This window comes from Felis catus, chromosome E1, assembly GCF_018350175.1.
Source record: "Felis catus isolate Fca126 chromosome E1, F.catus_Fca126_mat1.0, whole genome shotgun sequence".
Classification (NCBI taxonomy): domain Eukaryota; kingdom Metazoa; phylum Chordata; class Mammalia; order Carnivora; family Felidae; genus Felis; species Felis catus.
The window spans coordinates 16,150,799-16,167,892 of NC_058381.1; the positions used below are offsets into that span (position 1 = coordinate 16,150,799).

The window sequence follows — 17,094 nt, forward strand, 5'->3', positions numbered from 1 at the left end:
AAGACCTGGTCATAATAAAAGCCACCCTTTACCGAGCATTTACGGTGTGACGGGCACCGTGCTAAACCACATGGATTAACTCACTTCGTGATTCCTCAACCTTACGAAGTAAGTACCAGCACCCCCATTTTCCATTTGAGGAAATGAAGGAGACCGGAAGTTGAGCACCCTACCCAAGGCCATGCTGGGGCCAGCCAGAACAGGTCCGGCGGACAGCACCACTGTCGTATCCTGTATTATTACAGGATCTGGTCCTGCACTCCCTCTGCCTGGCGGGTAGAAGTGGGGTCCTGGAGCTCTGCTGGGCTCTGGGTGTCCCTGCAGGGTGGCCGGGCCAGCTCCATCTGTTCTAGGGCTCCACACTCCACACCTGCTTCTACACAGTGCAGACAGGGCTAAGCTGCCAAGGCTGCACGGAGTCTCCTCACATCTGAGCCAAATTTTCCCAAAGTCACAGCAGCTAAACACGGCCGGCCCATGACACCTTGCCTGGTACTCCCTGAGGGGGAGAGAAAGAGACCCACAGAGGCAGGGACATATCTGTGTCCCCTCTCCAGCTGAGGCCTGAGGCCCCCTATCCTTCCTGACCCATCCCTAATCTGCCTCTCCCAGGGCACCAGATGCTCCTTCTGAAGAGAGTCTTCCTCCAGTCCCACAAGGGGCCAGGCAGGTTCCCCACCCTGGCTGTCACAAAACCCATTCCTCCAGGAAGGCGTTGCTCACTGCTGCAGTCTTCACTTCTCCAACTCATTCATTTCATTCAAGAGGCGCTGACTGAGGGCCTGGCTATGTGTTTGACCCTGGGTGTGGGGCTGAGGAATCATCACAGACATGAATCGAAAGTCTGTGCTTGACAAGGCTGAGAGCCCAAGAGAAGAGCAAGACATGGGCTTAAATACCTTTAACAGGCAGCAGAAAAGCACTCCTTCACTTGACACATATCAAGTGTGTGCCTACCATGTGCCTGCCATACCCAGATGGCCAAAGCATCACCTTAGCTCTCATGAAACCCAGTCTTAGGCCTTAAGAAGAGCACAGATAAAGTGCAATGACAGTTGAAGGAAAGGAGAGAAAATTTCTAATCAGAGGAACTGCAGAAGGCTTCTTGGAGGAGGAGGGGTTGGCATGAGCCTTGAGAGCTGTGGAAAAAGGCCATCCGCTTGGCTTTCCTCTGCAACCCTTCAGCTGACGTGCAACTGCTGGTTGTGTAACTGGCTGGGAAGGTGCCATTAACATCTCTGACCATGTCGGTACGCTTGGTACCATCAGCTGGTTAACTTCAAAACCGGCCCCTTGCTGGCTTTCTAAGGTTCTCTTCCTTCTATCTGGGTCATATGCCACAGGGTACAGTTTACTCCCCCAAACTGCTCCCTGTGGGACAAGGTGTGCCTCCCCCACCACTGGGTGTGTGGGAGAAAGGAGGCAGTCTAGATCCTGTTCCCAAAGCCCTATGCTTGCCTGTCATAGGAACCCCAGGCTCAATACTTGTCTGGGTAAAGCAAACTCTGATTGGGTGAAAGCTGGCCAACTGGTCTCCATGGCGACATAAGCGCCTTAGCAGATGGGTAGCTGAGTTGGGAGGCTCTTCCCTTGAGATGTTCATCTTTCCCTTCCTCCCCGTGGGCTGGGGGCTCTCTCTGGGACAGCACAGATTTGCCTTCTCTTCCCTAAGCCTGACTCACTCCTTCCTGGAATCAATGGTCTAGGAGCAGGCTGCAGGGGGGTTTGTGCAAGACAAATGTTCCCAGTCACTTCCTCAAAAGCGACCGTCTGAATTCCAGTCCCTCCAGCCCACCACAGACCCTTCCTCATCTTTGCTGGATGGGCTAGGCTTAGGCTGTCCTGACCACCCAGGGAAGGACTGCGTCCCCTTCCCCCTTCTGTCCATCCCTTCTGTCCAGCCACACCTGGCAGAACCCGCCGCTGAGGACATGCAAGGGCCCCCTGTCTGGATAAACAGAGCCTGGGCGGGAAGGCCCACACGAACAGATGTCGCTGTCTTTGGAATTAAAAACATTCCTAGTAGACTGTCCTGTCTTCCCTCATCCCTTCTCTGCACCCCCCCTTCCAGGCTCTCTGCAGAAGGAACAAGAAGGGCCGCCCTTAGGGAGGTGCAGGGCCCTGGGTTCCACCTAAGGAGGGGTGTATATCTGGGACGGTTGGGGCCAGGCACCCAGCACAAGCCTGCATGAGGCGAAATCAGGTTAAAGTGATCAGTAGCGGCATCACTGAAGAAAAAAAGGTCAACAGGGAATAGATGCAGCCTGAGATGTGTGGGCGGGAGAGGCAGGGACTGCCACCAGTGCTGCCTTGGTGACAGCTGGGGGTGGGGACGGCTTCCAGGCAAATCCTCCAGCCTGTGAATGCTAGGAGGAAGGTTCTTTCTCAGGACTTTGGGATGCTGCTGCCACTTCTCTGGAGTGACCCCCTTTTCTGCAGAAGACTTCCCTCTTCTCCCCCGGCCCAGACTAGAACCCTGATCCTCTATCCCTGGGATTGCACTGAGGATGGGGAGCAGAGCTGGGGAGCAAGGTGGTGGACAGCATGATGGAGTCTGAAGCTGGAGGGCTGCAGAAAGGAAGCCCGAGGCAGTCCCCGCCCAAAGACAGGCACAGGAGTCCAGCCTGAGAACCAGCAGGGCCAGCAGCTGGAGCCCAGACAGACCGGGGCCCTCGTGCAGGGTGTGCATACTGGCGGGGCAGGTGGTACATCCCAGAGCAGCTGTGAGAAAGCACGAGGAGACTCCCCTTAAGATTCCTGGCTCTGTATCCCTGCATCCCTAATGTGTGTTCTCACCTCCTTCTGTACTTATCCTATAGAACTATACCAATGGCACATCCCTGGCAACCCCTAGTGATTCTCGTGGCATATTTGGTCATGGAAATGGCTGGAAAATCCACTGGAGCCTTTGGGAACATCTCGCTTATCTAAAACAAACCCCACCCAGGGACAGAGCGGGAAGAGCACGCCTACCGTGTCCTTCTGTTTGTTCCCCATACAACTCATGGCCAGACCAGCACCCAGACCCCCTTGGCTTCTTGCCTGCTCCTTCTCACCAGAAGGAGGTATGTGGCCAGGGTCTCCCAGCACAGTGTTGGGGGAGAGGCAGCCCCCCCCCCCCGGCCTCATGCTGAAGACACAACAGCCTCAAACAGGAAGGTTTGAAAGTAAGTCAGGACCCAGTGAGCCCCTATGCCTTTTTTCTCCTGCTCTATGATTAACCAACTCTTTTCCACTCAACTCTCAGCTCCAAATGAACAGGAGAAAGCTCCTGGGAGCCAGGGAACCTGGGCAAGAGTCCTGCCTGGTCACTGGAGACTCAGGAGCCACTTTCTCTCTCTGAGCTCAGTTTCCACACCTGTTAAAACAGGGGCTTGGACCAGACAAATGGTCATCAATGAATTTCTTTTTTTTTTTTTTTTTTTTGCAGAGGACACTCTCTGCCTTTCTTTCCAAATGAAATCTTATACCAAAGTCTCCCTGCCCCCCAGTCAGATAAAAACAGAAGAAGAGGCCCCTGGCTAAAGCCCGGGGTGGATGGGGTGCTCCAGGTCCCTCCCAGCAACCCCTAAGCTCAGTAGGCAGAACCTGGAGCCCCTTAGCCTCCTTCCAGGGGATGGTTCTCATGAGAACTGCTGTTTCTCTTAACCACAGCCATTGGCCCCAGCTTGCCCTCAGGGAGGGGAGATGAGGAGGCTGGGGAGATGAGGGGCTTTTTAAGGAGGCTTCCGGGTCAGAGTCCTGGCTCTGAAACTCGTGTCTTATCTCTACTTTTCTCTCTGCTTTGGGAAAGCTGTGGGCCTCTGCTTTGCTGGTGTGGGTTCCCTTCGGAGGCTTTCCAACTGGATAACACTCACCGAGTCATTCAGGCTGGTGCTTTCTGGGTCACCTTGGTCCTGAAGCCAGTACAGCCCAGCTCTTGCCTCTAAGGGTATGAGCAGGCTAGGCTGTGCCCAGCCTCTCCCGTCCCAGCTCCCGGGAAGTGGGCTGCTCCTGGGGGTCAGACCCTTGCGGAGTGCCACCACTGCTCACACCCTTCCATGCCGTGGCAAAGGCTGGGCTGCAGTGAGGGGCCACGGCAGGGTCTGCAGCACCCGCAGTGAGGGAGGCTGGCAGACCCCATGTGAGGTGCCCCATGTGAGCATTCATATCCACCTCAGCCCTCACTCAGGGATGTCCCTGGCAATTCCTCTACTAAGTCCTTTTCTCAGAGATCTTTTCAAAAAAATCAAAAGCAAGACCACCCAGAGACCAGTTTTTTTTTGATTTCTAGGAAGATAAAGTTGCAGCCTCTGCCCGCAGGGAGCTCAGCGGTTACTGAAATGTACAGTCACCTCTGTAATCTCATTTAATATTCACACGGGTTCCAGAGGAAGCACTCAAGAGGTCACCTGAGGCCACCTTGCTATTAGGTGGTGGATCAGGGATCAAACCCAGCTCTTCTGCCTGAGTCTGGGAGCTCCCAGAGCTGGGAAGACAGCACCCCTCTTGTATTTGTTGAGAAGCTGGATATTCTCAGGCCCTGAATGAGTCAGTTCCCAAGGTCCTCTCTGAATTAGCTTCTCTGCTTGCCACCCACCCGAGAGTTGGGCCTAGGGAGTGGGCACCAGGCCTGCCCTCAAGGTGGCATTCCCAAGAGGGGCAGGAGGGCAACAGGGAGATTCCAGCCTCCAGCTGTTTCCTATTGAATGCTTCCCATGTCCAGAATCCACTGGGGCAGAGTCCGCCTCCCCAAATCAGGAACACCTGGGAGGCGGAGGCAGCTGAGCAAGGGTAGAACGAGAGAGGTTGTAGAAATGTGGGGAAGTCTCTGGGTAGCAGGGCACTGGCCCTCCCAAGGTATCCTGCCCCTGGATTTCCCCCATCCTGCTGCCTGCTCTCCAAGTGTAACTGAGGCATCTGGACCAGTCTTGAGAAGTGACAGCAGGTGGGGATGAACAGCTCTGAGACGGGCAGGGGATGGGGTGGGGCAGGACAAAGGCTCCAGTCCCAAGGCCTCTGGGAGGAGGCAGTGTCTGAAGCAGGGAGAGGAACAGTGCTGGCACCAAACCTCCCCTGTCCCCATGTGCCTCTGGGCTGGCCTGGTGGTGGTGGCAGCAGCAAAGAGAAGAGCCCTGCGTGGGCCAGCTCTGAGAACAGCAGGCAGCAGGGATATGAAACGCAAACTCTAGAGGCAGACGCTTCCCCTGCTTGTGCACATCAGGACTGAGGCTGGGTACAGGGGAGGACTCCACCTTCCAGGGGGAAAGGCTGGAACACCATTCCCAGCATGGCCACTGCAGCGTCCCAGGGGAGGGAACTGCCTAGCATTGTGGGTGCCAGGCCAGGGGTTGAGGGCTGGGGTGGTGGAATGAAAGGGAAAAGCCAGCCCCAAAGCTTTCTCATAGCTGCCCCCACACCCTTAGGTAAAACCAGGCCATTCCCAGGATCCAGGGCCCAGCCGTGGTCAGCGCAGCCCGAAAGACGATTGGGAGAAGGTGCCAAGGACCCACATGAATGTCCCTCTGTGATCCCACCCAGGGAGGAACCCCGGCACCTCCTGGCACCAGCCATGAAGAACCAGAGTGGGCAAGAGCTAAAAATGTCTGGGTCAACCAGGCCTCTGACCCAGAGCCCAGGCTCCCAGAGCAATAAAACTGACATGCCTGGCCCACCAGCAGTCAAACAGGGACAACAGACCCCTCAAGGGCCAAAGAGAGGGATGTGGGGTGGGGGAGCCCTTGACTCCTGCCCTAGCAGGCTCCTGACCCACGCTTACTCTGAATTTCCTCATGCTCTGCAGAGTAATTGAAACCAGAAACAACTCTGGGCCAACAATGGCCCCTTGTTCCCGGCTCCTCACTCACTTTGTGCTCTGGGCCTGACCGCACCATGCCAAGCTGAGAGCTGCACCAAGGGAAGAGCCCAGAGCTGCTCAGTCCAGGGTCAAGGCAGGGAAATCTTGGCTGCCTGGTGCTAAGGGGCCTAACCTTGACCTCCAGCCTACTCTGAGGTTAGTTCATCAAAGCCAGGTCTGACCTTCATCAGCATAACAAAATAGATATGGCCTCAGCCAACCTAAGGTCTATACAGAGGGGGCCACTTGCAGGTGACAGCCTTTGGGAGGGGGTGCTGCTTGACGAGCTATACCTGGAGTCCCTGTAGGAAGGTGGAGGACAGTGTACCTGGACCTGCCAGTTTGGGCAAAGGGCTGTCATTATTAGATGAGCACGGACTCTGTGCCAGCCCTGTGCCAAGGGCTTCATGGACTTCCACATTCAATTCTCATTAGGACCCATTTTACAGATGAGAAAACAGAAAATAAAGTTAACTTACTCTGCTCTCCCAACTAATGAAAGAAGAAAGCTGAACTCTGAACCCTAGATCTGTTGGGCCTCAAAGGCCCAACGACACTGACATATCAAAATTCTCCTCTTTTGTTTACTACATGCTGAGGTCCTGTTCACTCTTCGTATCCGCAGCACAGTGCCTGACACTTAGAGGGTGCTCAGTATGCAGAAAGGCATGAAAAAGCTAGTGAAAGCATGACTCTTTCAGGGAGGCTCCTCTGAGCCTTACAACAAGCTGGTGATGAAGGCAGAGTGGGAATAGTTATCCCCATTTAACAGATGAAGAAACTGCAGCCCCCAGATAGGAGTCTTCTGACCCTCAGCGTCAGGGTCACTCCCTCCACACTCAGTACATATAAACCATGACCTAGGGAAGGGCAGAGGAGATCCGAGGAAATAAGGGTCAAGGAGACAGGGATGCCTAAATTGGGGGAGAGAAAGCCAAGAGGTAACTGTTTTAACCAGAAAAGGCTAATACTGACCAGTTGGTCCTCCACTTGTGGGGCCCTGCTTTCTGGTAATAGCTGGACACCAACGAGCAGTTGGCTGGGGGTGGGGAATCTTGGGTCTGGAGAGGAGGAGGCTATGAAATCTCCATCCTCAAAGACCAGGCTCTTTTTCTCACTTAAAAGGAAGAAAGTCTAGGGGCTCCTGGTTGGCTCAGTCGGTAGAGCATGCCACTCCTGATCTCAGGGTCGTGAATTCAAGCCCTACATTGGGTGTGGAACCTACTTAAAGTAAAATTTTTTTTTTAATTAAAAAAAAAAAGGAAGAAAGTCAAAAATAACCAAAATGTCCATTGGTGGATGAGTGGATAAACAAATTGTGGTCTATGCATTCAATGTTATTCAGCATTAAAGAAGGAAATTCTGGGAGGGGTGCCCAGGTGATTCAGTCAGTCAAGTGTCCAACTTTGGCTCAGGTAATGATCTCACTGTTTGTGGGTTCGAGCCCCATGTCGGGCTCTGCAGTGACAGTGTAGACCCTGCTTGGGATTCCCTCTGTCTCTGTCCTTCTCTGACCTGTACTTTCTCTCTCTCTTTCTCTCAAAATAAATAAACTTTAAAAAAAAAAAAAAAGAAAAAGAAATTCTGCGGGCCCCTGGGTGGCTCAGAGCCGCCCACATCGGGCTCTGTGCTGACAGCTCAGAGCCTGGAGACTGCTTCGGATTCTGTGTCTCCCTCGCTCTCTGTCCCTCCCCGCTCATGCTCTCTCTCTCTCAAAAATGAATGAACATTAAAAAAGTTAGTTTAAGAAGGAAATTCTGATACATGCTACCGCATGGATAAACCTCAAAGACATTATGATTCCACTTCCATGAGGTCCCTGGAATGGTCAAAATCACAGACAAAAAAAGTAGAATGTGGTGGTTGCCAGAGGGGTTACCTTTTTTGTTTTGTTTCGTTTTGTTTTTTAAAGTAAGTTCCATGCTCAACATGGAGTTTGAACTCATGACCCCAAAATCAAGAGTTGCATGCTCTACCAACTGAACCAGCCGGGCATCCCATGGAAAGTTACTGTTTAATGGGTATGGTAAGTTGGGATGATGAGAAAGTTCTGGAAAAAAAAAAAAAGTTCTGGAGATGGCTGGTGGCAATGGTTGCACAACAATGTGAATGCATCTAATGCCTCTGGGTGACACTAAAAATTATTAAAATGATAAATTTTATGGTATGTATATTTTAGCACAGTTGAACAAAAAAGAGGGTCTAGATATTGTCAGACGTGCCCATCAGGGCTTTGTGTCCTAGTACTGAAGGCAGGGGACTGGCCTTCGTGACCTCCTTCTGAGTGTCATTTGTAATAGCTCTGAACCCTCACAAGCTTCCAAGAGGCCAGGTCAAGAATGTTATAGAAACTATCCCTTTTCCCCTTCTGACATGGGCTCTGCACTTTGGAAGGGAAGAGGACAGAGGCAAGGCATCCCATCAGGCCTGAACTCTGCAACTGGGGGTGAAGGGCACCAGGATAGCTGGAGCCTCCTTCCTGGCCTGGGACCCTGCCCCTTCCCACCCCAGGGTCTTCAGTACTCCCAGGTGAAGCCGCCTCCTACCCTGGGGTGTGGGGGGGGGGCAGAGCCAAGGGTGGGGGCTGTCGCCACGCCACGTCTGGCTGAGCTGAGGAATGGGGGTGGAGCAGGGGCATGGAGGGGCTCCTCTGGCTTAGGTAGCTTCTAGGTCTCAGACTCCTCTTTAGTCTGGAGTCAGTGGCAGAAACCGAGCTATGGGGTCCTCAGGGACAGCTCTCCCCTCAGGCCATGCCAGTCAACAAGGGCTGGGCCCTGGGAATATGCTAATCAGCCAGCGGGTAGGTCCCAGTTGGGGACAGCACATCTGGAGCCTGGAGTAGCATAGTTGGAAATAGACTGAGATAAACATATGGGAGTCCCCTGGGGCCAGGGAGCCAAGGCAGACAAGGGGGGGCCTCCTGGCTGAGAGGTTCCTCGGTCAGGCGGGGGTGGGTCCGCAAGGAGGAGGCAGGCAGTGGGGGTGGCCTGGACAGAGAATCTGGACATACTGGCCTCTTGGGTCTGGGGAACAAAGGGAGGGCTCCTGACCGTGGAAGAGGAGAAATGCACTAAGCTGGGGGTGGGGGTGGCTCCAGGAAATTTGTAGTGACAAAGGGCAGATCCCTGAGGGTCACAGACTGACACCCGCCCCATCTAAGAGCATTTTCTTTCATTCATTTGCCCCGCAGCTGACCAAGCATGACCAACCTGGGACTGGGTCCCTGAATTTGGAGCCCCTGCTTGACCACTGTGGCTCTGTCACTCACCCTTTCTGGTCTCAGTTTCCTTCTCGGCCCAAAACAGGATTGGATTAAATGCCCCCTAGGAGTCCTCTGGCCTAAAACCCTTCTGATCTCTTCTTTCATTCATTCCTTCAATCTCCCTCTGACTTGTGTTACAATCCCTCCTGCTCGGGGCAGGCGGGTTCTTTAATTTCCTGGGACACTCCCTGCACATCCCTGCCTCCCAGCATGGCCACAAAGGCCCTTTCCCCGGAATGCCCACCCTGCTCCTTTCTGCTGATCCAGAGCCTGCCCACCTTGCTAGAATAACACAGAACCTTAAAATGGCAATTCATGTGCTGGCCATTATGTAAAATGATTTTTATGAAGTATAAGATCTACTTTGGGCAATGTAACAAAAAAGGTAATTATAAAGACTACATACAGCCCCAGAAAAAAGGGAGGTAATGATATTACATGAAAATAGAAAAAATACAAAATACACACTGTGATTAAAGCTATATAAAAATTTCTATGCCTGCGGAAGGGAAAAGGCACAAAGTCGAATGGCTGTTTCAGAGGAGTGGGAGGAGGGATGGCTCGTGATTCTGTTTCAAGTCCCTTTACTCTTACTGCAATTTTCCTTCTAATATAAACACTGCATTTGGAATTTTAAAAAATCCAGGGCTCTCAAATCCCCCTCACTCCACCTCCTCCTGGGAGCCTCCCCGATTCCGGCCCACGGTGGTCTTTCCTTCTTTGAATTCCTGCTGCACGCTTTTCCATCTTATTCCACAGGGAACAGCGGCAGGCAGGAGAACGTCTGCAGAGGACAGGGCTCCAGCCTGCCTCCAGTTCTGGTTCTGGTCCTGTCTCCCTCCCCACGGGCAGCCTGGCGTTGGACAGGTCACCTACCCCTTTGGTGCCTCAGTCTTCTCATCTTTCCAACTGCGATCGCTTTCCTCTCCCACAGGGTACGTGAAGACCCCTGAGAAAACAGCTTCAAGTGCTGGGTGCTAGCTCCGGGGTGCTATCACCATCATTACTGGCATCTTGTTGTGCGCTCTTGTGGCTTGGCTCTCCGATCTTGAGGCCAGGCCCCTATGGATCTTGGAGCAGCCAGCCCATGGTGGGTACACTGCAGAAGGGTGGTAAGTCCCCCACCCCTGGCTCTTTTCTCTGCAGGCATGCTCATTCTGCTTCTTGCCAGGTGCACCAGGCGGTAAGCATCCCCTGCCAATGTAAAAGGACTCCAGACTAAAGAAGGACTAGGCTCACTTTATACCATAAAGTGGGGTGCTGGGGCAGAATATCACCCTGGCTCCTTCTCTGGGCCACTAGCCATGCCAGTGCCCTGGACCCAGCCTGGGAGATTCCTTGATGGAGGCCTGGAGGATAAGGACACGGCACAGAGAGGGCATGGTTGCCCTGCACACGGTCAGCAGAGGCGACGGGCCTCAGTGTCCTCACGGGGAGGATATAATTGTCATTTTCCTCGCAGAGCCGTTGCGAGGATCAGAGGAGATCATGTTTGGGAATGTGCCTCCAAGAGCCCAAGGGCTGGACACACATGTTGCTGATCAGTGCTGCCATTTGTCTGCCACTAAATGCTGTCCCGCACCCCCAGCCTGCTGCTCCAGATTCCCTGCCCCCACTGCCACAGCAGGCAAACTCAGAGAGAGACTCGTTTCTGAGCAAACACCTGGAGCTCAGGAAACGGAATCCCTCGCTGTTCTTTGGATGGGCTGAGTAGGAAGGGGCTTAGAAAGAAGGTGGCAGACAGGCATGGGCCTTCTTTCCCCTGCCCCTCCTTCAGGTCACCCAAACATTACCAAAGATGGCCCCTATGGCAAGGCCACCTTGAGCTCCATCCTCAGTGCCCGCCAAAGGGGAGCAGAGCCATGTGCCAGAGGCTGGTGCCAATTCCTTTCCTTGGACACGTGGCATAAAGGGAGGTGGGAGCAAGATGTGGGAACAGGCTGTTCTGTGGCTCCGTGGGGCCTGGCCACATGGGACTGGCTCAGCGCAGGCTTTCCACCCAGCCTGGTGATCCACAGGGGCTCCGTGGGGCATCACGGGGGAGCAGGCTTTATGAGGCATGGCGCACACTGGGCAGGACACCCCCACCCCTCCCTGACCCACGGGCAGGAGGGCAAGGCAGCTCCATAGCTGAGGGCCAAGGGCTGCGCCCTGGGGAGGAGAGGGCTGGGAGACTCCGAAGTCCTCCAGAGAATGCTGGCTCTCAGCTGGCCGCTCATAGGCCCAGGTCAGCTGGCAGCAGGAAGGTTTGTATTTCTTTTAATATCAACTCCCAGGCATTTAACATTCCTCGAAGCTTAAACACAGAAACATTTTCCTTACCAGACTGTGCTTTCTTCTCTGCCAAACATAACCTGGCTTCCTCCCCTTCCCCCAAAGCCTCCATCTGCTCCTGTCTCCAAGATGTAATGATTTATGGTGTGTTTCCCCTGGGGCTTGTGAGGCTGACAGAAACGAGGAGGAGGAGGGAAGCAATGGAGCTGGAAGTCCAGGTGGGGACGGTGCCATGGGGCCCTGGAATCTGGATTCTGGGGGGGGGGGGTCAGTTGAGGGGGCTGCCCTGGACACCCTTTTTAACTCTCCCATGCCACGGCCACCAATGGCCCAGGAAGCGTGGCAGTCACTTTCTTGGCTGGGTATCTCCTGGGGCTGAGCGGGCCAGCCCCAAACCCCTTCCCTGCCTGTCCCTCCAGCCAGCCAAGGGATATGGAGATGGGGCCCCCACCCCTTATGCCTGCAGGAAGTAGGTTCTGAATTTACAGCCCTCTCTCTCATCTAAATTAATGAAGGACTGGCTTGTGGTTGCCTGGCAGCCCGGTTTCCCTGGTGACAGTGCTGAAGAGCGGGTCCCACAGCATCAGGAACGGACACGCACAGGAACACGGGGCGACAGGAGGTGGATGGCCGGGCCCCCACCGAATAATGCCATTCCCCTGTTTTAACACTGAGGTGAAATAGGTGGGAGAAGGAAGAGGCCCATATGGGTCCCCAAAGGGCACTACTGCCAAGAACTTTACCCAGCCAAAGCCAGATACCAATCTCTGCAGCCTCAACAGGGCAGCAGAGAACAATCACTTCCTTTGAAAAAGCGTCATTCAGCCCCCCCTCCCCCATCACACCTGGGGCAATTAAGCGCAGAGCACCTAATGCCCATGGGCTCTGTCCCAGTGCTAGTTACTGCTTCCCTTGATTTCGTGGTCACAGAATCCACCCCCAACAAGGCCACTTGTGTCCTAAACAGAAGGTGCCAGATGGAGTGTGGATGGCTCCATGCTGAATGTCATCCCTCCAAACCTGCATCCTCTTAATAGGTGAACGAATAGCAGCCATCTTCAAAACTGGCAGAATGTTCCAGAGACACAGGCTGCAAATAAACAAGGCTTTCAAGAAACACAGCTGAGGCACATATACTCTTACCCTGACTCAGGACCTGGCTCTACCAATACCCACAGAACCTACCCGAAGCCAATGAACTCCTGGCGTGAGTAAGGCCCAGCAGCCCTAGCAACAAGTCAGAGACCAGCCCCCAGCAAGCCAGCTGGGTCCTGAGCCCTTCCAGCTTAGTGGCAAATGCTCAGGGTCTCACGCCTCCTATGCCAGACATTGCTAATCAAACACAGCATTCATGGATGCAATATAGCCTCAGAATCCTTCTCAGCACAATGTTCCTGGGAAAAGCCGCCAGCAGATCAGAGTGGAGATGTGACAACCAAGGTAGGAGTCATCTCTCCAGCCCACCATGCAGGAGTGTGTGTGATGTACCTGAGCCAGCCGTGAAGCCCAAGGAAGCAGGCACACGTGGGCTTCTGGAGCTAGAACAAGATGCCATCTCCAGCAGGGGAGAACAACCACCTTGGGGAACTTTTCTCAAACCAGCTTTAGACCCAAGTCACAAAGGGCCAAGCACCTTAGCCAAGAGGGCAGGTAGGAAGGACTCCTTCCCAGTGGCACTGCCTCTTGGCAGTGTCCAGAGCCCTGCCTCGGTGCCCTGGCCGCGCCCCAACCCTCACCTGGATCTGTCCTTTGCCCATGATCTTGTCCACGATCTCGTTGTTGTCCTTGTTGACCTTGGTCTTGTCATAGCACTTTTCGTAGCACAGGATCCTCAGGGACTGGGAGCCCTCCAGCTCAATCTCAAACTCCTGGGGAAAGATGGTACCACGATCCTGAAACTCCAAAGCTGAGACACAAAGCTTCCTGGCAGGTGGGGGCCCCAAACTTGCAAGGTGAGAAGGGGGTGAGGGGGGCCCATGAGGAGCACACTGCAAGGCATGGAGGAACTTCCTCTCTTTCTGGAGCTCCAGAGGCCTCCAAATTCACTGATGAGGTGGAATTTGGGTCTGAGCTGAAAACCCCATGTCTAGACGTAAACACGGTATCAGACACCAAATGAGCAGGGAGTGGAGAGCAGAGGGGTTGGAGAGAGAGAATTCGCCAAACCAACAGGCTCGGCCACCCCCAGCCAACAGGAAGTGAGCACGGGGAGTGGGGTGGGCACAGCTGGTGATAAGCTCAGGGGTCCCTGTGGGGACACCAGCCCCCTCCACTCACCTCATCCCATTTGGGCTCTGTCGTGTCCCGGAACACCCTGGTTTTGGCTTTGCTGACAAAATAGCCAAAGGAATCCACCTCCAGGGTGCAGTACAGGTCTGCAGTGGGGACAGGCAGAGACACATCAAAGTGAGGTCTGAGACTCAGGACCTCGGGAGGGAAAGGGGGATAAATGCCTCTGTCCCTCCCAGCGTTCCTGCAGGGCAGCCCTCAGTGTTCCCCTTTCCACTTCTCTGCCCTCTTCTTAGCTGGCTCCGCCCCTCCCGCCTCATTCACCACCCTCCACCTACACTGGCCCCCTCCCTCCAACGTGCCCAGCTGGCCTCACCTGAGGGCCCTTGCACTTGCAGTCCTTCCTCCCTGATCCTGGCTTGGCTGCCTCGTCCCCACGAAACCCGTGGCCGAGGTCTTCACTGACCACGCAAACTGAAGAAGCTCCCCTCTCCCCTCCCCCTCCCCGCTGATCCCACGTTCGTCAACAGGGCATCTGGCATTGGAGGTGGGAGGCTCTGGAGGGCATTTGGCCCCTGGGCGCTGTAAATCTGGAGCAACCCCCACTCACTGTGACAAACCCAAAACGCCCCCCCGCCTTCCAAAAGCTCGGTTTGTTTTCTTCGTAGCACTCAACTTTAACTCAAGTTATCTTTCTGCCCATCTGTCTCCCCTCACTACATCGACACCACACAGGCAGAAGCCCGGTCCTCCTAGCCACCAGTGTACCCTCGGCACCAAGGACAGGGCCTGCACAGAGCAGGCACACTGTGAGTATTTGCGGGATGAATGAATGAATGAAGCTCTTACCACCACCCCAAGTGCTTCAGGTGACAAAGTGGTGGAGGGCTGGGGTGGGAGGAAGGGGAGTTTTCCCTAGTGTTTCCACCTTGAGCTGTGGCCTCTAAGGCTGAAAATCTTCTCCCCTCCACTCCGGGATCCAGCTGATGCGGCCACAACACTGGGTAGCCAAGCCAGGCACTCTGCAAATCCACAGACTCCCTCTGGGGCTCAGACCCTGGCACCCCTCCCCCTCCATGGGACCTGTCAAGGTTGTTTCCCAGGGTAAATGGTGCTTTGGAGGTGCTTTGGGGGTATTAGAGCCAATCCTCTGACTTGTGAATCAAGGGGCAGAGGTCAGAGGGTGGACATACATGCCCCTCCCAGGCTCCCGTTAAAGGGCTTTCCTCAGAAAGGAGAGAGGATGGGGCTGCCCCCGAGTTGTCTCTGGCCGGGTGTGATGCAGACCAGATATAGCTGGGTATCAGAGCACACTGGAATGTGGGCACGGATTAAAGCAGGAATCACGATGGTGTCTACATCCCAGGCCTGACAGGGCAGATGTAATGAACTTATTAGGACAAAGAGCCATGGTTGAAGATTCATGGGGCCTAACCCTGTGGACTTAGAGTGAACACGTGAGTGGCTCAGGAGGCCGGTAGAGGGAGGAGGTGGGGACACTCTGGAGGTCAGGAGAGGTTTTGTAGCAGCTCACCTCGTGTCTAACCGCCCTGACCCAGTTTGGGAGGCAGAACATCTATCTGCCCTTGGAGAGCGGGCCACTCTCCCCCAATGAGCTGGCTCCCGGGGGCCCACGCTAGCAAACAGGGAGCAGAGAGACAGGGTGAGGCACCTGGGCAGTGTGGGTCACAGACTCAGGTGTATGTAACAGTCCTAAGGCGCTTACTCACCGGGAATATTCCCGGGCAGCTTCCCGGACCCTCCCCAGAACCCTGGGGAGTCTGTGTGTCTGGGGAGGGTCCAGGAAGCTGCCATGTGTACAAGCACAGCTTGAGTGATAAGTGACGTGGTCCTGGCCATACTGAGAGAAACCCTTCTCTAAAGCAAAAAGTAGGCGTGTTGCTAAATGGGAATGATATCAGTGACCTCCGAGGGACGTCGAGGATCACAGCAGAAAATCCACTTGAAAGGGCTCTGAACATGCCAAGGCATGTCCACACGCTGGCCACATTGGAGTTTTCTCCAGCATCTAGCAAGGTGCCCAGGCGCGGTAGTAAGCTACCCCGTGAACTTCACAGTAAATGTTTATCAAATGGCTGGCTGTGAGCCAACGCCACATTTTCTGTGTGATGTGCCACAGGGAGAGAGGCACAGGACAGACCTCCCCACTGCCACAGAGAAAGAGAAGGGGGGGGGCAGGAAGGGGTGGGTGAAGAGGAGAGGAGGCAGGAGCCTTGGGGTTCTGACCCTCTGTGATGTTAAGTCCCTTTAATCTCTCTGTGACTCAGTTTTCTCGTCTGGCAAATGGGGAGAAACAATCAGGTGTCTAACTGGCTCACAAATTCCTACGGGGAAAAGTTAGATAAAAAAGTGTAATTGTATTTTGTCCAACACTAAGATCTGCACAGATTTAGTAGATCGTGATAAAGAAGGAAGAAAAGGGATGGGTGTGCCAGTGCATTCACTGTCATATTTAAGCCTGCTCTTAGGTCAGTATTAATGAGGATGTTTGCCTTTTATGGAGAAAGAAGTTGAGGCTCTGAGAGGTTAAAAGACTTGCCCAAGGTCACATAGCTTATAACTGGCAGAGATGGGGTTAGAGCCCAGGATTTCAGGCACCTAGGGGTTGGGGAGGGCTTAAGAAAGAGCAGATCTTGGAGACACAAGGCAGCCAAGAGGAGCTGGTTCCTGACCGTCAGGGGAATGAATGGCCACCCACCCACATGTCAAGGCAGCTGGCAGGCCCCCAGCATGGGGCAGGCCAGAGCAGGGTAAGTGGGCAGCGGAAGGCCCCATGCAATGGGTCCACAGGGACTTCTCATGAATGGATGAGCAATGGCTCTCTGCTCTCCCTAGGGCTGGGGTTCAGGGGCACTTACTGGCTGACTGCTTAAACCCCTTGGCAGAGTGGACGATGACATGGAGGAAGCCATAGAGTCCTGGAGACTCATCGTCTGTAAGAGAGGAAAGCCCGCAGGGTAGGGGGTGGTGAGAGGCCTGCTTTAGCCCCTTCTCACCCCAGGCTGGCAGGAAGGCACAGAGGGTGGGAGACAGTTGAAGCCTTGGTCTTGCAGCACCACCTGGTGGCTGGATGAAGAAGTTTCCAGAGCCCACAGCTTCCTCGAATGTGAGCTGGTAGCGCTTCTCCCTCTACAGAGCCCGGAAGGCCAATCCGCATCTTCCCTACTGGGCCAGGGATTTCATACTATTCCCCAGGGGCACTTTTCCTCCAGCTCTGAATCCTGCCTATCCCATGGCTGTCCCCCGCAGTGTCGCCTTTCCAAGTGAAAATTAACCACTATAAGTCAGCCTCCTCTTGAGACAGGGGGCAGATGACCCCCATATGGGGAGGACAGTCTGCCTTCAAAACCCCTTCCACAAGGTGTACCCCCTCCCAGCACCCACAAACAACCAGATACCACCCATTCTGGGCCAGCCCGGATCACAGCTCTCTCCTGCTCCAAAACCTCCTGCAGGCTCCACGGCTTGACCA

At 54.3% G+C, this 17,094-nt stretch overlaps 1 protein-coding gene across 9 annotated transcripts in view; it reads right to left on the minus strand.

The window, feature by feature from the left end:
- ABR (ABR activator of RhoGEF and GTPase) overlaps positions 1-17,094 on the minus strand; it is a 183,172-nt gene that overhangs the window by 24,809 nt on the left and 141,269 nt on the right. For 7 of the 9 annotated variants that reach the window (XM_023243676.2, XM_023243678.2, XM_023243677.2 and 4 more), the window contains 3 exons: positions 16,481-16,555; positions 13,650-13,747; positions 13,109-13,240 (listed from right to left, as the gene is read on the minus strand). In XM_023243676.2, coding sequence (XP_023099444.1) covers positions 13,109-13,240; positions 13,650-13,747; positions 16,481-16,555 — 305 coding nt within the window. Of the gene's footprint in view, positions 1-9,404; positions 12,463-13,108; positions 13,241-13,649; positions 13,748-16,480; positions 16,556-17,094 lie in introns of those variants that run through there. The other 2 variants (XM_045044864.1, XM_045044863.1) reach the window with 2 other exon arrangements.